This window comes from Triturus cristatus, chromosome 3_1 (assembly GCF_964204655.1).
Source record: "Triturus cristatus chromosome 3_1, aTriCri1.1, whole genome shotgun sequence".
In the NCBI taxonomy this organism is placed as follows: domain Eukaryota; kingdom Metazoa; phylum Chordata; class Amphibia; order Caudata; family Salamandridae; genus Triturus; species Triturus cristatus.
This window is the reverse complement of record NC_140583.1, coordinates 625,756,888-625,783,810: the sequence shown is the minus strand read 5'-3', so window position 1 is coordinate 625,783,810 and position 26,923 is coordinate 625,756,888. Positions and strand designations below refer to the sequence as shown.

The 26,923-nt window shown below is 45.2% G+C and overlaps 1 protein-coding gene across 1 annotated transcript in view; it reads left to right on the top strand.

Annotated features, from left to right (window-relative positions):
• The window catches only part of IGDCC4 (immunoglobulin superfamily DCC subclass member 4), a 575,762-nt gene that overhangs the window by 293,402 nt on the left and 255,437 nt on the right, over positions 1–26,923 (top strand). The window contains exon 4 of the mRNA XM_085644585.1: positions 12,657–12,790. Coding sequence (XP_085500711.1) covers positions 12,657–12,790 — 134 coding nt within the window. The remainder of the gene's footprint in view (positions 1–12,656; positions 12,791–26,923) is intronic.

Sequence of the window (26,923 nt, the reverse complement as noted above, 5' to 3'; positions counted from 1 at the left end):
CGTGACGGGAGGTTGCTTCACTCAGCTGTGATTGTCTGTAGTTCTTTATACTTTCCTACAAGTCCCACAGGCCTAGAGCCACATCTTGGGTCACAATTCTGAGACTTACGATCACGGCCCTGCAATCATGTGGAAATCGGGATAAAGACAAAGTCAATGAAGCACTATTGAGGTATTTTTGTTCAGTCTGGGCCTCAAATCGTACCTCCGGGAACCAGGTACAGTTTGCTCTTGGAAAAGGAGATGTGGCTTAGTAGTGTCCAATTTCACTGCCGGTGGTATAACTGTCTGGAGGACCTCGTCGTCGTCTTGTCGTGCTCCGGCAATGTCTAGGCGTGCATCGCTGAATAGTCCAAATCTTGGTGTTCTTCCGGTTTCAGAGTCACTAATTCGTTTATGAACCCATTGATCATAAGGCAATGGTAGGGGCACTTTCTTGCAATGTACCCCATGTACCCAGTTCTTTTTGCCGACCACCTTTACTGCAGTACGCGTCGTCCGTAGCACCTGACGAGGTTCTCTCCAGCGAGGTTCCAAGTTCTTTGACCTCTGGAAGTTTTTGACGCAGACCCAGTCTCCCGGCCGTATGGTGTGACCAGGATCAGTTGAAGCCTGGGGCAAAGTATCTTGTACCTGTTGGTGAAGGACACGTAACTTAGTGGTTAGATCATGTAAATAGTCAATCAACAATGTATGCTCTATCTCTGAGTATTTCTTTGGCCTTGGGACTCCCCAAACATTTGCAGGGCGTCCAAAGACAACCTCATAAGGACTAAGTCCCATACGGGAATGGGTGGTTGTTCTGGTGGATAAGAGAGCCAAGGGCAAGGCATCAGGCCAGGCAAGACCCGTGCTGGCTTGTATTTTCGCCAGTTTAAGCTTAAAGGTGCCATTATAGCATTCCACCAAACCTGCTGACTGAGGATGGTTTGCTGCGTGGAACTTTTGCTTAATGCCAAGGCCTGTACATACTTTCTGCATGATCTGACCCACAAATTCACTCCTGTTGTCACTCCAAATAATTTTCGGTAACCCAAATCTTGGCAGAAACTCCTTCAAAAGGACTTTGGCCGTGGATAGAGCAGTATTATCTTTCAGGGGATAGGCCTCTACCCATCGGGAGAAGGCACATTCCACAACAAGAACGTACTTCAGATTGTTACATCGTTCCATGTGGATGTAATCTATTTGTAAAACCTCAAAAGGGTAAGTTGGGGAAGCAAAGTGTCCAGCTGGTGTTGGTGTTCCCTTCCCCGGGTTATGCATCAAGCATACAATACAATGCTTAACCAGATTGGCCGCACATTTAGGGATCCCCACATTCTTCCATACCGGAGCCAGAAGCTTGCATATACCTTTAGCGCTAATATGGGCTGGACCATGTGCCATGGTAACTACTGGGAGTACATAAGCATCTGGTAACAACCAGCGTTGATGTTCTGACAAGTCTGTCCAGCACCCTGTCACATCCAATCTTCCTATACTTTCTTTCCACGTACTCAATTCTTTCTCTGTGGCCTCTGCCTGGATCGTTTTCACACTGTCCACAGTATTCTCACACATCCCTCCTTGTGCAACCCATCTAGCAGAGCCTGCAACATACATGCGGCTTGTAGTGTCTCTAGCTGTCTCTTTCGCTATGTGGTCTGTGAAAGCATTTCCTTGACCTACATCATCAGTAATCTTCTTATGTGCACTACACTTCACAATCGCTATCTGAGTGGGCAAGGTGAGTGATTCAAGGAGGTCATTTACCAATTGGCCATGCTGTATCTTAGTGCCATGGGATGTGAGAAACCCTCTTTCCTTCCACAGGCGGCCAAAACTATGGGCCACTCCAAACGCATACTGACTATCAGTATACACATTTACCCTTTTCCCTTCAGCCAACACACAAGCTCTAGTCAGTGCTATCAATTCAGCTGCCTGGGCTGAGTTATGTATAATACGCGCTGTTTCTACAACAGTGTATAAGGTAGTGACTGCATAGGCTGAGGTCGTTTCACCATTGGAAAGCTTAAGGTCCCATCTGGGTCTGGGAGTGGAGTATCCTTTAAATCAACTCTGCCTTTTGTCTCTTCCTCCGTGTGGAGGAAGCAGTCGTGTTGCTCCTGAGTGTCATTTTCTACTGGAATTGGCATCAATGTTGCGGGGTTCAAGGTATTACATCGCTCAATGTGCATGTGGCTAGCCAAGAGCGTCAATTCGTACCCCGAAAGGCGTGCACTCGTGAGGTGTTGGGTCTTTGTTCTATTTAGGAGGGTGTCTACAGCATGCGGTACCATGACCATAAGGGTATTATCTAATACCAATCCAGCAGACTGGCGAATGGAAACTGCCGCTACTGCTGTAGCCCTCAAACAGCTAGGTAATGCCTTGGCCACTGGATCTAACGTGGCTGAAAAATAGGCACAGGGGCGTTGCTTGTCCCCAAATCGTTGCGTTAAAACTGATAACGCGCAACCTTCTTTCTCATGAACATAGAGTGTGAAAGGCTTACTGTAATCAGGAGTACCTAACACAGAGGCAGAACACAAGGCAGTGCGTAAATCAGTGAAACTTTTCTGACATTCCGCAGTCCATGGAAGCGGGTGTGGTGTATCTTTAAGAGTGAGTGCCAACAAAGGTTTTGCCAGAAGGGAAAAGTTGGGGATCCATTGTCTACAATAAGAGGTAATACCTAAAAAGGCACGCACCTCTTTTTGCGTACATGGAATAGGCATTTGGGCAATTGCTTGGATACGTTCTGGGGTCAATCGCCGTCCCTCCTTTGACAAGAGATGACCTAGGTAGGTAACCTCTTGGCAGCAATATTGCAATTTTGATGGTGAAACCTTGTGGTTGTGGTCAGATAAGTGGCGTAACAGTGAAATGGTAGCATTTTTACAAGTGTCTTCAGAATCTGCTGCAACCAACAGGTCATCCACATATTGAATGAGAGTGGCCCCTGGTGGTAAACACTAAGTATCGAGCTGTGATTTCAATGCTTGACTATAAATGGAGGGGCTCTCGCAATAGCCTTGAGGAGCTCGCTTGAACCGGAAGCTTCGGCCTGCTAAGGAGAAGCCAAAAATATCCCTATTTTCCTCAGCAATGGGAATGCTGAAGAAAGCATTTTTTAGGTCAATGACAGAAAACCAGGAAGCTGAGGCTGGTATCATTGTCAGCAGGGTATTAATATCCGGGACAACAGGGAATTGAGGTACCACAATCTTGTTGACCTCTCTGAGATCAATCACGAAACGATAGACAGGTGGCTGAGAAGGGTTGGTTCGTTTAAAAACAGGCAGAACAGGGCTATTGCATACATTTCCTCTAGTCTCTTCGGCCACATCGTTTTGTACCAAATCATGAACTATAGTCAAAAGAGCTTTTTCGCCGTCACTGGAAATTTTATACTGTGGAATGCGAGGAAATTTAGTATTAGGCTTGAGTGTTACAATGTAGGGAGGAATCCGCAGGAGGCCCACCTCGTTGGGGCCTGTGGCCCAGAGGGTGGCTGGAAGAGATTGTAATTCAGGGGGAAGCTGATCTTTAGACAAGTACATCGGTGAGGTCAATTTCTTACCTAAGGTAAGACGCACACCAGAAGGGGAACAGTGTAATGTCGCATACAATCTCTTCAATAAATCCAAGCCCAACAAATTTTCACCACAACCAGTTGTTAAAAGGAGCGGGGCCTCCAATTTGTAAGGACCAATTGAAATGGGCAAAGGGCATGAAACTGGGTTTTGAACTGGGGCGCCAGAAAAACCTACAGAAACATTTGTACAGCCAGACAAAGGTGCCCCAGGGAGTTTAGAGTGAATCATAGAGCTCTTTGTTGCACAAGTGTCTAATAGGAATGGCTCTGTAACACCTAGTGCTTCCACATCAACATAAGGCCCACTTTGGTCCACTGGAACTGAAACTACTCCCGTACTTTGTCCATGGCTGTCCTAGCTAGATTGGGAATTCTGGCTCTCATCCTCAGTATAGTAATCACTGTTGTAATAGTTGGTAGACTGAACATTTTGCTGATCAAAATAATTAGTGGAGTTTCCAGGGGGCATTGAACGTTGGTTATTAGGCAGCGTACCTCGTCCTCTACCTCTTGGTGCTGACTGATAACCACCCTGGCCCCGTGACGCGGGAATACCGCTTGTGCGCTGTAACAAAACCGGGCAATTATACTTTAAATGGCCTTCTTCTTTACAGTAAGCGCATTGATTTTGGCCCAGTGGGGGTCGGGGAACAAAAGGCCCAGACCTCTGCAACTGTCTCTGGAATTGTGGAGACGGCTGATATTCACGTTGGGCAGGGCGAGGGGGATAAGCTTGTTGCAAAAGAACTTTTGTTTTCAACTATTTGGTCTTTTTATCAAGTTTCTCTCTTTCCTCCTTATCCCTATTTTCATAATACTGGGCAGAAGATGATACTGCCCACGCACTTTGGGAATTCTTCAATTTATTAGATATTTCCGGAACCAAATTTGACACAAATTTGTCTACAAACAGTCGTTGGCCACCTTCCGTGCTGTTATCCTGACCACTATGATCGATGAACGTCTCCTCGAAACGAGTGAAGAAATCAGAGACGTTTTCATCCGCTTTCTGCTTACAAGCTTCTAACTTAACCCAATTAACTCGCAGAGGGGGCATCATAGTTTTCAGTAAGGCAATGATCCTAGCTGGGAGTTCTGTAATTAGAGCCTCAGGTTTGGCACCACCCACTTGGAGTCTGTCCGCGGCGAGTATGGCAGCCCAATCACCCCCCAGTTATCTCACAGTGTCCTCCTTCCGAATCCTAGCCCATAACGGTTGTGGGACCACATTACCCATTAGCATGTCTATATCGGCCAAATTCATAATACATGCATCAACAGTTTGGGACAACTCTTTGTAGTACCCAGCAGGATTTTTACGGGGGTCCGGTAACGACGGCTTAAGGGCCAATACCTCCGATCGTTTCCACGGAACGTGTACCCACACACGATGAAAGTGAGCAGGTATAAGAGGATTAGCACCCTGAGCTGCAACCTCCTCTCCACACTGGGGGAACCTCTCTCATGGGATAGTGTTTTAATTTTCGCCTGACAGAGGAATCGCGTTTTGGCAAGGACCGGCAGGCAAGCATCATTCTAAAAGTGACAAGCGTTCCTACCGCGTCCTCAACCTCTGCGCCCACAATCAGCCCTTTATCAAACTCGGCCTGTACATCGAGCAGGCCCTGAGGGGCTCGTTCCAATCCCATATCCTCCCACTGACTTAAAATGTTACACATAGTATCAAAAACACATCTCTGCGTTGGTGCCTCCCACTGCTGAAAGGTGACCATAATATCTTGCACACTATACTGGGGGCCATTCGTGATCCACCTTCGGGCTTGAAGATCTAGCACTTCCCGTTCCTCCGGACCTGGGAGCTGACTACGAGTTTGTCTACGAGGAGGAACCGGGGTCATTTGAAATGTCCCAAAGAGAGGGGACAAAAGGCCAGAGACGGTATCAATCATTCGCCTCCGAGCGGAGGTAGAATTCGTCATTAGGACAGGAGACAGAATATTAGGCGGGGCAGAAGAGGGAGTAACATTTATGAAGGGAGCCGAAGGTAAGGGAGAGCTCGGCAATGCCGGAGAAAGCTGTGGTGGGGGTGCAGGAACCGATTGGGGAGCGACAGGTGGGACAACAGGCGGAACAGGCGGGGCAGGTGCTAATAATAAAGGTGCATTAGCTCCTGGGGCAGGCGGTAATCCAAAAGGTACATTAGCTCCCTGCGCATAGGGTGGGGGTAATCTCAACAGATGGGACATTAAAGGATCCTTCTCAGGGTCCACATTTTTCTCCGTAGGGGAGGTTGGCAACACTGGATAACATTTATCTACCGCCAAACGATGTTGCCTATCTGAGACCTCAATCGCATGATTGGTTTCATTATTTGTAAACTGTTGCGCAGCTTGTAAAATAGACATATACCTCCTATCTCTTTTAGCTTGTTTTATTTCGTTCTATTTGGCCTCCTTACGCCATAAGCGAAAAGAGTCAAACATAGCCGGCCGGGCTTTTCGCTTAAACAAAATGTTCTCCAAATTATCTAAAATATTGAGCTCAAAACTGCCGTTCTGTTGCCATCGTAAAACACCATCTTTCCTAGTATAGCGAACCCATGCCTTATTAAAAGCTGTGGGGCCAATACCATGTTTAGAATATACTTCATAAGTGGGAGTTCCGGCCGGAGGAATTGGACAAGAGTCCTCCAGTCGGGAAGTCCTATCGCGATTACAACAAAACCATCTTCCAAACTTACTGAAACCAGGCATTGCTACCACAATAGTTTCTTTACAAACTTCAAGGGGTTGATTAGTCACTTTATAGTACAAAAACTGCACTCACCCCTTGGTTTCGGCTTTTGCAAAAGTCGAACAAAGACAAAGGAGTGGCCACTATACTTAACTTAACCAGATGTTTCCGTACGCCAACAGAGGTCCGTCTGATGTCTTGCGATACAAATTACCAAGGGAGCCAAAGCGTGGCCGCAGTCAGGGCAGCAGGTCTTTTCAGCTGTTGGAAGGGAGAAGCCACACGGTAAAAACCTTCGGTCCACTTACGACATGCAGGGGTCGATCACGTGGTGCGCGTCCTCCGGAATTTCCTTGCTGGGCGCTTCACGATCCTCGGGCTGGACCCATGACCTCTGAAGCGGCCTCACAGAGGGCACCAATTGAAGAACCGGGCTCTTTAAGCCTGGCGGCGCAGGGTGCGCCTGAAATCTTCTGAGTTCGCCTTCCAAATTACAGAGACACGGAACACTCTGTTTGGCATAGGAACTTCAATTTATTAGCTGCAGCTAGGTACAGTTGTCCTAGAAGTACATTAGTGGTAGGTTCTCAGGAGACTGCCACTTCAATCCGTGGCTCACAGTCTTTTGTAGCGCTTGAATTCCCTAGAGCAACAACCCCCTCAATGTGCAATAAAAATACAAATCATCCACAAGAAAACATTCTTTGTACAAGATACAGGATAATGGGTAATAGAAATTCCTTCCCTAAGGTCGTGTTCTCTACCCGACCCTATAGGTCAGGCGGCATAGCCATTCCTTGGTTAAATTAATTTACGACAGGACATGTTTGTGTGTTGAAGATGGTGATTCGTAAAACAACTGGAGAGGCCGAGAACAGTCACCAAGGGTCAATAGATGGTTATCTCGGGGATTAGTTGCTTCCAGCCGGGTCTCAGAATGGACTTAGTTCAGGGAAACAGGAAAGGTCGTGTAATATGTGCAACAGTATAGAATGTGAAAGAAACGCTATGAAGGTTGAAGGGGCCTGAGTGAGGGCAACAGCGTAATGGTGTTACAAGCAAAGATGGGGCCGTATTTGAATTTCCTCAGTGGTTTGAGTTTTGTGGTGTGTGGTGGAGAGCGGGGCTTCCATTACTGGGAGTGCACAATCATTGAAAACCTAATGTAATTATTTTACACGTAAGAGGTAATGATTTTGGAATTTTGGAAATATTGTCGGTTCCCACCTTTTTTTTGTAATGAAGAACGGTCTTGTCTATTTACATGCTTACATGCTATACACTCACTTCATTTTTCCTCGCATTGCTCAATGTCAAACGTGCCTCTACCCTTCCAACTACAACCCAAATATATAGTGCATTGCAGCTTTAATTGTGTCATGACTGCATTTTGGAGATTACAAATGTGTCAGCGTTTGTCATGACAGCATAAGATTTGACAGTCCAGATCTGTTCCACAGAGGTGATGTCCATCTTAAGGACATTGCTAATGCTGTCTTTGTACGTAATCTCCAACGTTTCTAGATAATCACTGGCATTAGCATGTCTCCTTAAACACAGTGGCTCTTCTGGGAGTTACTATTTTATTTAACTCTATCTTAGTTTATTTTTCCCGCTTTATTTAATGTTTATTAATATCAACGAACATCAAAGACACGTTCACAAAAATCAGACCCAAAGTAAAACATTTTAATGATAAAATAATGTCTCATCTGCTTTTAAATCGTTTAGCAGTCTAAAAGGAAACCTTAGAAATGTGTGGTTGGTAATGAAACTGTGCATCTACGTGGACGCGTCCGTGGCACATTACTTTTCTCTAAATGGCGTTTGTCACTTAGCAATGTTGTTATCCAACTAGGTGTACTCCTGTGATCAACCTTAGAAGGATACAAAACTGTCGACATAAAAACAATGTACATAAAGTTACTTATAGATATCCACTGTAGGAACACTAACCCACCGAGCTTACTTAGTGGCATTATCCTTAGCCAACGCAACCGCTCAGTGATTTAAGGTTTACTGCCAACATCCACATTGATCTGCAGATCAGAGTTCGAAACCGGGCAAGACCGCCTCAGCCTTCCATCCTGCCAGGATTAATAAATTGCACCTGATATTTACCAACCTTAGAAGTTGCGGGAGTGGAGTATGAATCACTATGTAAAAGGTGAAAGGAAGCTCAGTGGGTCCTTACCTGCAGAGATGTGTGTGCTCAACCATGCTCATCATTCAATGCTGGTAAAATACTGCAAGTGGATCATGTGTGTTGCTGTTGATTGACACATTTGTTGCTGAGGTTCAAGCCTGAACTCCAGGCAGAAGTAAAACATTCCAGAAGGTAATGCACAAATTGGTAAGTACTACCTGTGATGCATACGGCATACATTTGAATCGCAGCAAGGATTAGTCAAACATTCATTCATCAGATGGGTCTTACACGCACATCATTGAGTGAGGGGTAGTGCTTAGCACTTATTACAGAGTTCTAAGAAATTATTACTTTTCTATTTTTTGGTACAGGTGGCCGTTGACAGTGTAAATATTCGCCTGCCTCAAGCACACTTCATTTATTGTCCATTCAGGAGGTGTTCTTGTCATCTTCTCTAATCCTGGAGACAGGATGCAGCACATCTTTGTCAGTTTTTAATGTCGCTTTGTTCTGTGCACATTTTATTCACGTTTTATATGGAACATATTTTTCCAGAGAGTTTGGGAAAGGTATGTCATTTTCATATCTCAGTTTAGTGCTTATCTTACAGAATTGAGGCAAAATGTATTTGTGAGGGGTTGACCACATCCAGCTGCGGTCGTTCACCCCCATTTGTAGCCAGGGCATTAAAATATCTCAAATAAAATTAACCTAATGATGTTGCATTATTGTCATATTGTCATTAGCTCAACAATTACTGACGGGGCTCGTGCCACCTCTATCTTGCCACCTCGTAGTGAAACTCTGAACTTAATGCTTATGTCAAGAGACTGAGAGAGTTTACCTGCCGGTGGCAGTAGGCCTGGGCGCATCTGTGAGTCACACATGGGTAGAGAACATGTTCATTATGCACACATGTAGAAAAAATGCACTACTGTCCTTCCTCTCAGAAGCTCCGCCTTCCCCAGACTTTTTGGATGTTTTTCCTGAGTTTAAAAGATGGCCCGTTATGTTTCTTACCTCGCTGGCAGTGAGGTTCAGCAAGACCACCACACTTGGAATACTTGTAGGGTATGTGAAAGAGCTCTGCATTGAGCATACACTTTTTCCTCCAGATAAGGTGCCCTCAGCTGAGGTGGTGATTGCTGACATTTTAACAGTTCTGCTGTGCACATCTCCGAGAGAACTGCTGCTGCCTTGATGCAGAACTGGGTGAACTCCTATTGCATTGTGAGCTTCTAGAAAGCATAGTAAGTCTGTCTCCCTCCACCTCCAGTAAGTGCCCAAAGATGAAACTTTAGACAACTCTACACAAAAGGGTCTGAGGCAATATACTACCGCACCTAACACCTTTGTGGGAAAGGTAAAAAATAACTTGAGCGGTGCATGAAGCCGGAAGGTCAACCCCTTTCAACTTCCAATAAGGAAAGAGAGCCTTCACATTAGCTATTTCACATGGCTCAGCACCACAATTCAAATAATATATATCCAACTTTGTTTATAGCAGACGTCTGCACAGGCGTTATGTCTCTCCGCACACACGTTGTATATAATTCACAAACTCTATTGACTTTGATTGAAAGATACTTTATTCATATTCTTCTTTTTTATCCTTTAAGAAAAGTGTCTTCTCTTTTCTTTACTTCAAATGTAGCCAACGCGTGACGTCACTACGGACTTCTTCAGGGCTTTATGTATGGATCCTTATTAGTACAATAATATGATGTTGTCTTTAATGTAGTGATGCATCCATGTTCCTAGAAGTCACTATTTCATGTAATCCTTTACAGCTCGACCTGAGCAATCCAATCCATGCAACACATCTTTGTGCTGAGTAGTTTCCAGCTTTTATGTGTGACTCGACTGTTTTAAATTTTCTGGCTTTGCCAATATGAGTTTTCTAAGTCTTGAGAGTTTGAGAGCTCCTATGCAAACAACAGGTCCTATGGCGTGTTTCCAGGCCCATTTGTTAAATGGTGAAATAACACACAGAGTGTAAAACCAGAATTGTTTCAAGCTGCAACTATTGTTACAGCTCACTAGTTTCGTTGTCAGCTGCTCTTGAACTCGGGGCACAAGTCCTAACAAAAGAAGTGGGGGACTAACCAAGTTATGCAGTATACAGGTGACATCATGGCGCATGACATCGCAGGTCATGATGTCACAGTCCTAAACACTGCACATGGCACCACGGGATGTGTGGCATAACAACCCTGGACCTCACAGAAAGGGACATCACAAGAAGTGTCATCAGATATTAATACCTCAAACATATATTTAGCAGGTCTATCATAAGAACATTTAAGCGCGTAATGAGATTTAACAAATAAGATTTTGCATCAGGGTTGTGCAAAAAACAGTGAGACAACTCGACGCAAAATCTGGGCCTCAACTTATAAATATATATTTTTTAGAATTCTGCGACAAAGAAATTGGCAACAGGGAGACACTTGGCATAGATCTGTTCTGCTTAATTGGTTGCAAAGTCTTCATATAAATATATCTCATGGGGTTAAGGCACCTACTGATGATATCTTTGTGTGCGCAGTAACCCTCAGGGAATTTTAATAATGGTAAGTCCCAGATTTTAATAAATATTGCAGAGAGGGTTAATGTGTCTCCTGCAAAACACATCATATAACATGCAGATGACAGATTGTTATTTGATGTCGATAGGTAGGTGGGTTACTGCTTTTAACAGAGATCTTTTTGTTACCTGCAGTTCATACATTGTAATCCTAATATAGCACAGTGAGCTATGAAGGACATGTCACTGCTACACCTTGTAACCCTCACTGGCTTATGTAACACATCTTATACACTGATTTGGATTATGTGTACGTTATGTAAAGCACTCTGCCATCTTGCATTGGAATAAATAGTGCTATAAAAGAAATAAAAATAAAATAGTGGTATTTAAATTGCTATTTGTGTAAATACTGGGACAGATCAACACAGCTGGCTTTCTTACAGTGCATGCAGTGTCTGAAAAAGTCAAAAGCATGCCTCTCTTAAGTACCTGTGACACAATAACAAGCTATGTGCCTTTGTTTCCCCTCTGTTGCATTTGCATCTATGTGTGAGGTTCCAGACCGTGCCAAGCCAGGATACAAGAACAGAAGGAGGCCTGGAGGCCTGATGGCCTCTTAACTTCGGCCTTCATCCTTGGCCCTTCTGGGGATGAAGAGAAAAAAGCCCCCCCCCCCTCGCTGCCTGCACCTTTCTGCTGGGAATGGAAAGCGGACAACATGCAGGCGCTGCTGAACGTGTCCCAGTGTCTGAAAATGTAAACCAGGACACGTTCAGCATATTTCAGTGAGGCCCAACTTCTTGGCAGGGGAGACGCCATCCACTCTGTGAAAATAGTGGGTGGACCCACGTGTACCCCAACCTATACCCGGCTTGTACTGCTTCATCCTGGTTAATATCAAGGATGGGTTGAAAGCCAGACTTCAAACTGACTGGCTGGTGATGGTGGTGCAGAGTTTTACCATTTGTAGAGGGGACCAACCCTTGAGATAAGTAAAAAGTTGACAGGTTTCGGATATCCATCACCCAAAACTTGCAGATATAAGTACCTATGTCCGCTCAGGAGGTGAGCACAGTTCAGGTTCATTTAGCAGCTGTAGGGCTGGCCCCACTCACTGAGGATTTGTTGTGCTTGACAGGTCCTTAGAAGAACACTGGGTGATTATTTTCTAATATAAAATACATTTGGATGCCAAATCCTTTGCAGGGCCTGAATGACACACGTCAGAAGTGCACATAAACAAGAGATGTGAGTGATTGAGAGAAACTCTTCTGACCCAAAAACTGTATTAGCGAACCTGGTCTTTTATTCAGTCATGTAGTTTAATGTTCTTCTAGTAGCCCAAAGCGTACATCTTTCAGGTAAGATAGCATGACCGTGTATTTTTCTGAGACAGTGGCGCATAATTCCATGGGGCAGTTTCCAGGGATTCTGAAGAAAGGAATGGATAATGCCACTTTTACCCAATACAGCACACACTTGTTATCTGGAGACTCCCTTGTGCAGATGGCAGATCATTCATTTCGTACAGTTACATTACCGAGCTGTCACATTATACTGTGATTCTGTCGGTCATGTCTTCTGTACAAGTTTGTTATAGTTCACTGGCCATAGTCTAAGAGTCTAGACAGGCCGTGCATGCTATTGTGGGATGTGATCATTATGTTATAAGGTGCTAATTCTTTGTTCTTTTTCCTCAGATTCATCTTTTTTCCAAGTGGTATCCTTCAGATTGTGGATGTGCAGATGTCCGATGCTGGGAGATACCGCTGCTTGGCATCAAACGTCGCACGTAAACTCTACAGCAATGAAGCTACACTCAATGTGCAGGAAGGTATGGTGGGGTGTTCATTTATAGGTCTTATCTATCTATATACTCCACGCCCTTGTAACTTATCAACTCTTTGTTTTACTTTGACCTCCCTATGTTTCTGTACTTCCAACCTCTTAATCTCTGTCCTCTCTTCCTCAGTATCTTCTTTCTCCACATTCCTCTTTTCTCTACCACTCTGTCATCTTTTCTCTCTTATTCTTGTTTTGATTCCATGCCTTTCTGTCAATGCCTTGTCCTAACCACTATATATCACCACGTGCGCCTCCCTTTATTTGCCTTTCTTTGCCTGTATATCATCAGCTTTTACTTGGTTATTCTCTTCAATTTGCTTGTCCAGTCAGTCTTTGCCAATTTTGACCGATACATTTTCCAGAAAACATTCCTAAACACTTTGAAAGAGATTAAGTCAAATGTCGGCGCCAAATGTTTCAGGGTTTAAACCCTGTCGAAGATGCTGCAATTAGATGTGCTTGTTGGATTTTCATGACATTTGTATGTGGTATCTGAATTTGGAGCATGATGCCACATTCTTTGATTCCTTAAACCCGAAGGCTGTCAAGGAGCGGGAGGCCAAGTTGTTCAGTGTGTAAGCCCATTGGAAGATGAAAAAGCTCGCTTCCTCACCCCCATGTAAGTCCCTTGTCTGTGTCAGGGAACAGTCCCCTTAGAGATCTTCCCATATAAAATACAAAAAGCACCATAGAAAGTCTTCTTCCTCTAAGAAATGGTCTCACTCCTTGGCCATTCCCTGACACTGGATTGTTCCTTGTCATTGGATAAGATCCTGATGCAAAAAGATGTGACAAAAAAGTTTCCTGATTTATCTGCCAACCCCATACAGGTGAGGACTGTCTGGTTACTTTGAATCTTTTCAGGATGGCTCCTATAGCATTTATGATAGTCTTCAAGGGGGAGCATGTTCCTGCACACTTGGCGACTGTGATAACTTTGACCCTGACACTGCACCTTCTTGGGCTCGGGAGCCTAAAAAAAAAGTCAATGCATGCCAATGTGTGCCATCCCACACTTAGCCGGATCCTTCTTCATTGTTTATGCTTTCGATGGATTGGGCTGTGCTACCACCCTTGAAACTGCTAATGTCAGCTAAGATTGCTTCCGTCACAAAAGGCAAATTTAAGGTGAACTTCAATTATGTCCCTTTGGTTGAGCACATTCATAGGGCTCAGAGCTTCACCAGGATGGAAAACTTATGCTGCACCGACTTCCTCCCCAAAGTGAAAAGGTTATGGTGGGGGAAGAGTCTCACTTGTCTACTAATTGGGAGACAACTTTCTCCCCTAAAATCTTCTGCTTGTGGGGGGGTGGGTCTAATGTTTCCACTTATTAGGTGATGAACATGACAGATGGGTGGATCATCCAGCTAGTCCTCAAGGGTTATGCTCTGCCCTTCCTATCCATCCCTCCGGACAACCCACATCCCACCAGGATGTGCTCCTCGGCACATGCCAATATTTTGGAGATGGAAGTTCTTATACTGCTGAGCAAAGAAGTCTTGGTGGTGGTACCTTTGGAAGAAATGGACATGAGATTCTACTCCCTTCACTTCTAGGTCCCCAACAAGGATGAGGTTTGAGACCCATATCGAATCTCTGTCCTCTGAATTTCTTTATTCAGTAAAACAAGTTCAAGATTCTGACTCTGGTCCAAGTTTTGCTGGCCTTGAAAGTGAAAGATTGGTTGACTTCACTAGATCCAGAGACGCTTGCTTTCTCGTTCCAATCCCTGCACCAAAGACACTACTTGAGTATCACTGTGGGAACCTAGTATCATCAATTCACAGTTCGCACTAACAACCACTTAACAAAAAAGCAAGTCATGGCAGTGTCTGTTGTCCTTGTATTTCTATATTCTGACAACTCCCTAGTGAAAACAGAGGGACCAACGCTTGTGAGGGAACACCTCCAGCAGACAGACTCTCCTTCATTACTTAGACTTTACCATTGACGCCCAGACGTCTCACCTCTCTTAAACGCAGAGGCTAACCTTCATTGGGTGTAACGGAGATGGCCGGCATGATAACCCTTCTTTCTCAGAGGATCACAGATATTCAGGAGATGATTCTGAGGGTTCTGACTCCGACTTGGAGTCAGATGCTGCAAATCATGCATGTTCTTGGCCTTATGCATTATGTGCCACATGCTAAATGGTGGAGGATATACGCAAAAGAGACAATTGATGGACGTAATGATGGACAATGCAAACATTCACCCCCAGTCACAAGGATTTGGGTTTAATCCATCATTCTTTTGCTCACTACACCACCCCAGTTTGGACCCAGCTATATGCAAATCAGTCTTGACCCTGTTCCTTATGGGAACAGTCCAGCCCGAACTGCCAAGTGGGACGGGTATGCCCAGACGTGGGTCCCGTGCTCTCCATGCCACTGGAATCAAGCTATCCTGGCTGAAGATGGGGGAAACCCCGAAACCGGTCCTAGGATGCTTGTTTCCAGTCCAGGGAGGACGTGGCTTGGCAGTTCGGGCTGGACTGCTCCCATGAGGCACAGGGTCAAGACTGATTTGCATATGGCTGGGTTCAAACTGGAATGGCACGGTGAGCAAAAAAATGATGGATTTAGGCCCAGATCTCTGTACTGGGGTGAATGTATGACATTGTTCTGCATTCTGTCCATCAACTGTTGTTTTTGAAATGGTGGAGGATGCCCCATCCTTGGTGCTTTAGGTCACAGTGGCTCCAGCATCTGGGAGCTACACAGCTCAGGTGCATATCTCCCATTCAGCTCATACAGATATGCACCGGTGCAGCCAGTCCACTTTGCCAAAAAGGCATTTCTCTATTATATCTCAGGGAGCAACATACAGATTCTTTCGAGCAAAACCACCATTCATTATAGCAAGAGACAGAGTGATGTGGGGTTGTGGACCTTAAGTTGGGATGAGATTCACCTGTGGTAGTGGGTCCAGAGGTAGGGAATTTTCCTGGTACCAACTCATCTCACAGACACCCTCTCTGAGAAGGCAGGGAATCTCATTATTCATACTGGAAAAAGACTAGTGATCATATCCAGATTGGGGTTTCCAGCTATTATTTCTTTGAAGTGATTTTGTACCATACACTTCATTCTGAATGGTTTCTTGTGGAATGTCTTCATGTTCACTTGGTCTTAGGGCCTACTGTATGCGCTTTTGCCGATTCATTTTGATGCTGTCAAAAGTCCTGCAGAAAGATTGGGAGTATCAAATGTGGCTTATTCGGATTGTCCCAGATTGGACAGTGGGGATATGATCGACCAATCTGTTAGCACTGAACTTTCGGCCACTGCTTTCTCTCCTGCACACAGAGCAGAACTGCTCTTGCAGTAAAATGGTCAGGTCAACCTCCCTAATCCCCAAACATTTCAGCTGCATGCGTGATGAAGGTTTAGACATTATTTTGGCAGCCTGGGAGCCTGCAACCAATTTCATCTACATAGGTCACTGGAACAAATTTGTTCAGTGCTGCTAGTCAGACGGCATATACCCTTTTAACTTTCACCTTTCCAAGGTTTTGTGATTTGCGTGTGTTGCACAGCAGTGCCTGTACAGTTCAGAGTTACTTGGCTGCCCTGACTGTGCTCCTGTTTAGATCGCACTAGTGGAGCGTTTTCTATAAGATATGCTTTACTTGTTTCCTTTTATTCCCTTTATCGTTCCTCAGTGGAATTTGAATCTTGTGTTAATTTTCTTATTGGCATACCCTCTTGAGTCGATGCACAGTTGCTCACTTTCTGGCTCCTAATTTTGAACACACTATTGTTGGTGGCAATTACTTCAGCTCATAAGGTTGGAGAAGTTAATTCGCTCTCAATTTATCCGCTATCACAGTTTGTCATCCAGGTAAGTTGGTCTTTGACATCTTCCCATTTTTTCCGAAGTGGTGTCTGCATTTCATCGATCAGCTCTTTAATCCTATGTCTTTCTACCCTCCTCCTTATCCCACCAAGGTGGAGAAACAGTTGCAAAAACTGGACCCAGAGGTTTGGTATCCTAGTGCATCAAGAGCACTTGGTGGAGCAGAGTGGATGATCAAATCTTTGTTGACTTGACAGGTGATAAAAAGAGAAGGTGGTGACCAAATGAACCTTTTCAGGTGCTGAGAGGTAGAGTCTAGGCTTAAGCCGCATGGAGGTACTTGGCGGTGATGGAGAGGTAGTTCTTGGGAAAGTATTGCAGACCATTTTAAAGTGTGGAAATTACAATCATATGTTTGGGGAATCTGCAGGAAGATTGTATACCCACCAGAAATATTGTTCGAAGGTAAGTAAACTTTTTCTTCAACTCCATCTTCCCAGGCGCGTAGCTAGGGGGGGCGGTGGGGGCGTACCGCCCCAGGCGGCACTATATTTAGGGCGGCCGCTCGGCACTGGTGGCCCGTTGTGGCTGCGGCGGCCTTTATAATTTATTTAGGGACACAGTGTGTCACAAAATAAATGATAAAGTCCGCCGCGGCCACAACGGCGCGCGCGGCCGGGCGGCCCAGTTTTAAAGAGTGCACTGTGCAAGCAGCGCACTGCGCGCACCTCACCTACCTGGTTGTAGTGCTGAGTGCGCCAGTGCGTCAGCGCCTGCTGCTGCATTGCAATCCGCACCATGACGTTGATCATTCCAGCCTGCTCCAGGGCCGTCAATCCTGGAGAGCGCGCGCCAGCGCTACCAATGATGGCCCTGGGCTACATTTTTGCCCGGCCCTCGCGATGAGAGCGTAGCGGTGACGCGTCACGCGCTTCACCACTACGCACTCTCGTGAGGACCCAATTGTGTCCTGGGGCAGTCTGCTGCGGCGGCAGCGTGGATAATTCGTTTTATATGCAGCCAGGAGAAAAGAAGTTTGTTTATTCCTAATCTCCTTTCCTGACCCCCGCAGCTGCTTATCACATCAGGCTGTGACACAAAGTTTGACTAATGGAGTAGTAGGTAAGAGAATGTGTGAGACTCTCCTTATTTTTGTTTTAAAAATATGCGCAGGCCCAGCAGGATTCGTACTTTGTGTGCGCTTCATTTAAACAGTTTTTATCATTATCATGGCTGATGCTGAGCAGAACAACAATAAGACAATAACAAATGTCCCAATAACGCTGGTGATTAATGATCCGCTGGAGAGCAATAATTTGTCTGTTAGTAGTTTTTAAATGCAGATGAACTGTATTTTGTGTGGAAGCTCAGTGGGTTACTGCCTTTTGTCACAGAGATCGCCATGTTACTTGCAGTTCAGAAGTTACAATCCTAACATAGGACAGGGACCAATGAACTGTCACCAAAGAGCTGCATACAATACAAACATGAATGGTATAGTTTTTTGTTTTGTGATATAGTTAGAACTTCCTCAGTCTTTCATCATTCTAATGTTGCTAAAATGAGTATGTTTGTTTGGGCAGAGATACGTTTTTATCAGTAAAGCTGACCCCCATGGAATACTCTTTTAAATTCTAAGGTTGTGTTTCCCCAGATCAAACCCTCTCAAAATATACTACCCACCAGTATGGATGACATGTGATTCCTAACCTTGTAATCCTCATTGGCTTATGTGACATTCCCTGTAGACTGATTTACATACTTGTATGATTAATTGTCTCTGTATAATGTGTTCGTGGTGTAAAGTGCTGACACACTACACTGATATGAGTAGCGCTAAACAACAAATGCATACGAGAGAGGGGCTGCGGAGCGATGAGGGGCACTGGTGGAGGGTGGCAGTGAGGGAATCTGAGGAGGAGGTAGTTGGAGGGGCTGTGGAGCGATGAGGGGCACTGGTGGAGGGTGACTGCAGGGCTCGAGTCGGGATACCAGGCGGGTGGACGGCGTCCCCTCACTTATTTTAACGGGAGCTCGATTACTGGAGCAAATGGAGCCACACATTTACTCTTTGGCCTCTCTGGGGCGAGATCGGAGCTCATTCAGAACGCTACTCACGCGCTGGCTTCTCTGATGCAATGGCATCTAAGGGGTGAGCGAGGGGAGGCAATGAGTCTGAGGGTGCAAGCCACCTTTCGTGACATCACTTGCTGTTGTGAAGTCAGCGTCCCCCCACTTCTTTTTTTAGGACTTGTGCCCTGGGTGACAGTGAGGGAATCCAAGGAAGAGGTCATGGTGTGGAGGGGGAGCTAGGGTGAGATGAGGAGCACTGGTGGAGGGTGGTAGTGAGGGAGTCTGAGGAGGAGGTCATGAGGGGGAGAGGCTACAGAGAGATAAGGGGCACTGGTGGATGGTGGCAGTGAGGGAGTCCAAGGAGGAGGTCATGAGGGGGAGGGGCTATGGGGAGATGAGGGGCACTTGTGGCGTGAGGCAGTGAGGGAATCTGAGGAGGAGGTCACTAGGGGGGCCATGGAGGGATGAGGGGCACTGTTGGAAGGTGGTAGTAAAGGTATTTACGGAGAAAGAGGTTATTAGTGTGGCGCCAAAAAAGACTTTCGCATCAGCGCTAAAGCCGGCCCTGTCATGGCCTTTCTGTTTTTGTTTATTTAATTAGCAGTCAGGTCATGAGGGCTACTGTGGAACATACTTTAAAGTGCATGCTAATTATATTTACTGCTATATTCAATGTTTTAAGTTTGAAGGTGATTTTACTAATGTTTTTACTGGGAAAAAGCAAAGTGGAGCCCGATGGTGCCTGATATGGGGCTGGGGCCCAAGGTGAGCTGTGAGATAAGGTGCACTGGAGAGAGGAGTAGTGGATAATCAAACCTGTAAGGGAGAGCGTTGCCGAGTCCAGGGTCAGGTGGAGGTAGTAATGAAGAGGGATTCTCCCTGAAGGCTCACACAGAGGGAGCCTGTAAGGGAGTGCGTTGCAGAGTCTGGGGTCAGGTGGAGGTAGTAATGAAGAGGGATCCTCCATGAAGGCTCGAACAGATGGAGCCTGAGTAGTATCACTTGCCTGATACTCCCACCTCAGAAACCTCCTCTTCCCATCAAAGGAATATTACATGGAAAGTGATAATATTTAGAAAGAGATTTGGAAAAGAGTGAGTTTTACTGGTCCTATTTTTCTTGTTTCTTCTGAATATTCAAGGAGTGCCGCAGCGCCGGAACAGTTTGTCCCGGGTCTTGGATAGAGTTGAACAAGTTCCCATGGCCCCCACAACTGTGTTTAAGGATTGTGATCATAATGTGTCGCCCCTCCCTGTATTTTAGCTTTGGGCCCCCAGGCAGGCTGTGCACCATGTGTGTGCTGAGGCTGCTGTGAAGGAGAGATGCACTATTACAAGCTGGTTTTGGGTACCAAGAGCACATGTCTTTTCATTCCCAGGGAGTTGGTTGCTGCTGCTTGGAAGTAATGACAGGGAGCGACCCCTGGTTGTTGCCTTTGGGCCACCAGAGTGGGCTTTGTATCCGGTCTGTGTTGGCAAGGTGGAGCTGACTGACCCCTTTGTGCTGCGTTTAGTTTTAAGGGCACACAGTGAGTCATTCCCTGTGAATAATTAATTTGCTGTTTTTGAAAGATAAAGAATCACAGGCTTCGACACTGTTAAGTTGGTTTTGGGTCCACAGAGCACATCACGTTCGTGCAGGTCCCTACTGCTTTAATGGGGGGGGGGACCATGATGTATGGTCATTTAATGTCAGCTGTAGATGAAGGTTACATGAACAGTGTCATGTATGTGCATGTTTGCATTGTGTTGAGGGGATTACCAGGTAATTGTTCGCGCAGCTCTCTGATGGATGTCACATGTGGTTTTTCTGAGTCCCCAGATAGATCATGCAGTCTGTGTGTTCTCTTTTGTACTGCCAGTCACCGGTGTATTCAACTGTGTAGCCTTGGACCGTGTCATGTATGTGCATGTAACTTGCACGATCAAGGTAACTATTAGCGGCGATACTACGTGTCTCTCGGACCTCTTTGAAGTGCATGCCATCCCCCCCCCCCCGGGGGGGGGGGAGGGGGGCGGCAATCTGAGGGATAGCCCCGGGCGCCACAAGCTCTAGCTACGCCACTGCATCTTCCTAACGCTATTGGTGTAACCCTTTCACCTTCCCGACTTTAATGCTCAATCCTTGGCTTGCTAATTGTCCTTTTCTTTTCCTCTTGTTGTCTTCCATTCCTTCCTCTTCTCTCTCTATATTCCCTCACACTTTCCAACTCCCTCTGTCAGTGTAAGGGGCCCTCACATTCTCTCTTGAGCTCTGTTTTTTTTTCAATTCATTTATATGATCTCTGTTTGTTCACTCTGCCCTCGACCCTGCGTAGTGTCTCCCTCTCTGATCCTCTTGTCTTGGAAACTGTCCTTTTGGAAATTTAGCATCATAGAGCCCAGGTATCCCCTTGTATGAATCTCTCTAAAGTGTCTTCTACTCTATCTCATATCACCAGGTTGGTCTGGGTAATATGTTCGGGTAAGATTTTTTCGACAAGTTTAATTCGGAGTGTTTCACCTTTCTAGTACTTAAGTGGCCCAAAAATGTACTTTGCTACTCTACTACTTGATCCAGTAAGAGAGGATGAATGTGGGAACATAACAAAGTCTGCCCTTCATTTCCTCGTTGTCTTTTCTTAGTGTTTAGTAGCAGCTGTGCATCAGTGGCCATCAATCTTTATGCCAAGAATTAATCTTTGGTCCACTTCCGGGAATCTTATAGCTTTTATTTTTGAGATGCTCTTTTATCTTCTCTTTAATAGGTTACGTTTGTTTTTATACTTTAAAGAAGTAGATAACTCAGTACAAATCTTGTTTCCGGTGATGAGGGCACTTTTCTTGGCTACATATCATCCTGATCTGCACGCCCACTTCAATCACCGATATTGATTAATCAAGCTATTATCACAGATGCTACAGTGCACATGCAGCAGGGAACTGCAGATAATTTGCTCCATCTAATGGGCCAAGCAAGTTGTGTCGTCAAACACTTTCTCGAGTGTAGTCTCTGTAGTAGCCATGCATGTGCATTAATGAGCAATGCCTGTCTGTGTCTCGCTTTTGCCTTTGGATGCTGATTGTACAACGCCAATTGGCAAATACCTCCGAAAAAAAAATAAACTACTGGCGCTCGACCCTGTTGATTATCATTTCTGCTTGTTGCCTGAGATTTTATGGTGTATTATTTGTCTGCCCTCTATTCAGTGCTGCTAAACGCTAAGTTTGGTATTAGTCGAATGTAATAGGAGAAAAAATATAAAAGAGGATGCCAGTTTTTGGGGCTGTTGGGCCGGGGCAGACTGGACTGCCATTGGTTCCATCCTTTGATTTTTTTTTCCTTTTTTTTCTTTTTTGGAACCCTTAGAAACGATAATTAGTTTCAAAAGATCTCCCATTACTTAGCTCTCTTTTCCTGGTCTGACTTTCTACTTCCTGTATGAAATATGATTTCCGGTAGGACTTGAAAGTGTCTGTTGATAAAGCTTGATCCTAGCTGGGAAGCAATGGAGCGATGTACGTTAATTCGAAGAAAGGGGGGGGTAGGAAAAGATACAAGATTACATACATCAGGTGGGGATTTTATATATTTGAATTACACATTTACCTTTCATCTTTTCTTTTGTACAGTTTTAGTCACAAGGAGGTTAAGTTATGTATCTATAATTGTAGCATGTCAGTCAGTTGCCGAAATGGGTATTAGAACCCAAGTTCCAAAGTTGACAGCTCGGCCACACATGCTGCTGTATGATTTATTGTGTCCTTCTTGATGCATGACTTCATGAATTAATTATTGCTCCCTTATATAGAGCTTTTCGTGCGAGGTCTGACACAAAATGTATTGACTGAGTTTGTTTTAGACTGCTGCCTCAATGAGGCCTCATACAGGAGGGCCTGAAGACAGTGGCAACTGGCATCAATGGGAAGGGGATGGCAGGCAGGTGCGCCCTCCAATTGAATAACAAAAATATCAAAATAAACGGGCGCACGCAAATATGAAATAAAATATATTATAATAAAACACTTACCTGAAAACAGGACTTCCTGCTCTGGCCCTCGTTGCGCTGCAGCCCGGCCACCAGGAAACTCCCTTGACCAATCAGGGCGCTGCTCTCACCAGCATGAGAGCAGCGCCCTGATTAGAGTGAGCGGCCTCATTCGCCGCTCCTGAGGGCACTGGAGCCCTGCACTTACTCTAACCCAGCTGTCTTATGACAGCTGGGTTAGAGGTTTCCAAGTGCACATGTGTGGTTGGCTAAAAAGACATGCGCACTGTGAAAAGTGCCGAGGCAACCCACCCTCCACCCACTCTCTGCTGCTTTCATTCAGCAGTGGCCCCACCCCTGTCCTGACTCTAGTTCAGGAAGGGAGGATGTCAGAATGAAAAATAAAATGGTATGGATGAATTACCATTTTTCATCGCAGATGCAATTAAGTGGGGCAACGCTTCTCTGTTACAATGGAGCAGCCGCCCCTGCGTGAGGAGTTAGGCAATAGTGAGTCACAGTGCTAATATGGAAGCCTCTTAGCTACACCAAACTCGTTAGTGTGTTCCTGTTCCAGTAGCTCATTCAGGATGTTGCACGGTTGGATGATGATGTTGCGTAAAAACAATGGTTCATTGAGGCCAATTTGTCTCGGAAATGTTTTTTCAAGAAAAAACACAGTAGGTCCTGTATTTTTTACTTTGGGACCCACATATACACAGTATATCAAAGGCAAGTGTAAAGCAGGACATGTTTTTCTATTGCAATGCAATTCATTTATTCACTGCAGATTATCATTTAATTTTTTATCTTTTTTTTGTACAAATAGTACGATCCAGTGCTCACGAAAAAAGTGAAAAAGCATGCTCTAGTGAGTGAAAAACATAAAACATGCATCCAGTTAACAACAAGATACTAGACTCCTTAGAACACTTTTTTATTTAATAAAATACGGAGTTAGTTTGTTCTATGGTGGATGGCGTTTCGATCTCATTTTGTAGCGCTCGTCATCAGGAGAGGTGTGTGAGCTCCAAGTATTTAAGGGACGGGAGGTCCAATCATGTAACAGAGGTCTAATCGTGGGGACTTTGTTTATTTTAGAACAACTTAATGGTGCCCAAGCGTAATGGTGGTCACGGTGTGCGGTTAATAGTAGTTGTGGGTCTTTTTTAGGAAACTGTGTTGAATTTTGCTCCAATTTTACTAATGGCTGTTGTCAGTGGTATCCAGGTTTTTGCAAGGCGTTCGTTCACCAGCCAAGTGAATCCAGGTACCGGGCAGTAGCTCCGGTTATCCAAGTGAAACCGCCCTCGTTGAATGGCATAGTTGCTTTTTAAAGTACATATCAGAAGACCAGAGGACCCCTCTATAATACAGATTTTGAGCATAGCACCCCTTCTTACATGCCCCATGGCCTATATGGAAATTATGAAGTAGAGAGCTGAGGTTTGTGGTTTTTTTTCCGAAAGAACTGGTAGAGTAATATAGTCAGGTCCATACATGCGGTTTTGGTTTCCTACGTAAGAAGAAAAAAAGTAGAATTTTAGGTGAAAAGGAAAATGAACATTCTGATTACTACTACTAGTTTGAGGTATGAATGACATCACCTGAATCTAATAAACAGTTAAGCTGCAGAACCGCTGTTGGGGGTAATTAATTTATTTCTTAAATAATGTGTTTATTCCAGAGTGCATTTCTCATCATTGGAATGTTCATCCATTTTAAAGTATCCCTTTTAGGGGCAATTATAGATAGTGGTGTGACATGAGAGGTTTGTTGTCCTCTCTGGTAGTCCCTCCCCCCCAACCCCCCCAAAGTAATTTGTGGGGCTCCCTGTTCACAGCTAGTTAACATTTATTACACATTTCTGCTAATTCAAACACACACAATACCAAACATTATTGAATAATGCGTTACATTTTCAGAAAAGGGGTCACACAAAAATAGCTGAAATAGATCTTGGCTGGGGCCCCAAAATCCTTAAGATGACCCTTGGTATTGATGGAGATGTGGGCAGCGAGGGAAAGAGGTTGAGCTAGAGAAATAGAGGTGATAGAGAGAGAAAATCACTTCCCCTGGTGTCCCTTGGAAGGGAATGCAGACTTAATTCTAGGGGTCACCCCCCTCCCCCCCCTCCCCCCCCCCTCCCCGGGTATAGGAAAAAAACTCAATAACAGCAGTCAACGCGGGGCAAACACTGGTGTTGAGAGTGTGTTAGTGTTTGCTCTGCGGTGAAATGTCTGCAAATCAGTGGTGGTTTGCTCGGAACGGGAATGGTGGGTGGGAGGGTTAAAAAACAGAAATTACAAAAATGAATTTACCATGTCCACCGCGCCGCTACAAGCGTCTCCTGCCGCCGCACGCCTCTCTGTCTGCTGGAAGCACCTAAAGCACCCAGGCTTCTGGAACTTCCCAGCCAATCACGTCGTGATTGGTCTGAGCGTCCTGTTTGGACGCTCAGGCAGTGCCTGGGGAGGATGGGCATGTTTTCCACAGATTCAATAGTGAACATGCCAAGTCCCTTGACTGTTTGGCTGGCCCTAGAGGGCTGGCCAAACTGTCATGTGCACTTAGAGGAGTGCAAACCACTCCTCCCCTGCTCTGCCTTCACTGAGCCAGCCCTGCCCGGACTCCTGCATAGAAAAAGAAAATGATGATAACATCACGTTATTATCCTTTTCTTTTTCGCACTGCTCAAATAGCAGCGGGGCGACTCTCCTCCGCCTTAGAGGAGGAACCGCCACTGCTGCAAATTGTAAGGATGTCCTTAGACTGAACATTATGCTTTTGAATCATTAGCAATGTTGCTTGAGCCCGCTCGCACCAAAGACAATCACATGTATCCGTGCACAAAGGACTTCACTCTGTGCAGGGGATGCACCACACTTTGTTGTGTAGAGAAACCAGCAGATTCATCACTGTTTTTACAAATTTTAACATCTCGTTGTAAAATGTCTTTGGACATATACAAGTGGCCACAAGTAATCGCCATTTCTGGGTTTTACTGCAGTATATTACAACATCGCACCGTTTGCGTACTGGACAGTGCACCCCAAGCCCATCAAAATGTAAATGACAGAAAAGCTTCGAAAATGGGAGATGCGGTTTAAGTATTGTACTAGACTAGAGGCGTGTTAAGGAGCGTCGGCCAAGTAGGCAATTGCTCCGGACCTCCATCTTCCAAGGGATTTGAGGAGATTTCACCGACGGCGGTGTAAACAGATGTTTGTGCCTGGATTGGAATTAGCAGCTGTGCCCACATTTTTCAAATACCTGGTGAATCTTTCCTGCGCACATTTTTTGGCGTACCTTTTCCCACGTAAAATCAGATGGAGTTTGTGGATAGGGAAAAACTATATTAGTCTGAGTTTTGCAGCTCGGAATAGGAGAAAACCTCACGTAACTGAATTATTCCTCATTCTGTCCTCAGAACTCAGATGGGCACACCATACTGGCGAGAAGGCGACCCCCTGGCATCTTTATTTTCCGGGTCGTATTACAGTGTAGTAATGCCTAATCAATAAGAATGAGGCTCAAGCTGTTTAGGTAAATTCCAAAAATGTGTTCGAGTTCTATTGGAGAAGTGTGGCTCACTGGTTAGAGTAGGCAGACCTGGAAGCAGAGGTCAGCCCGGGACCAGGGTTCAATTCCCGGCTCGGCTGGGTCTTGAGTCCATAAATTGTCCATGGACTCGATAATTCTCGCTCCAGTGCATACTTGATTCATGGGTTCACACTCTGCGACTCCGGGCAATAGCTTGCTTAATCTCCACAATAGCCCCTCGCGGCGGGATGCCTGGCTTTCACCTTGTGTCACAGGAGAATACCAGGACGGGTTCCCTTAGCAAGCGCTTAGAGACCGGTTGGTGATTTGCGCTATATAAATATCTGCACATTTACATTTACATTTACATTTACTTCATGAGTGCCAGTGTCTTCTCTGAATTCTGAGAAACGTCCGTCTCACGGGTATGTACTTTCAGAGAAGCCTCACGAGTGCACATGTGACAAGTCAGCGAGCCAGCATAATGAGGCATAAAACAGTAGCTATTCATTTCGAGATGTTCCTTATTTTGACCGTAGTAGCACGTGAACCTCTGAGAGAAAAAAATATCTGTAAGAGTTTCTCAACAGCCATTGCCAGGCTGGAGAAAACACTGCTGGATTTGTGAACCCTTTGTGATACTAGGGGGGTCACATTAGGTGTGTGTCCGCGAGCGTTTGGTAGGAACTAGCTGTCTTATGACTTCCTTGTTTAGTCGGAATTGGCAGTAGCCGTGGC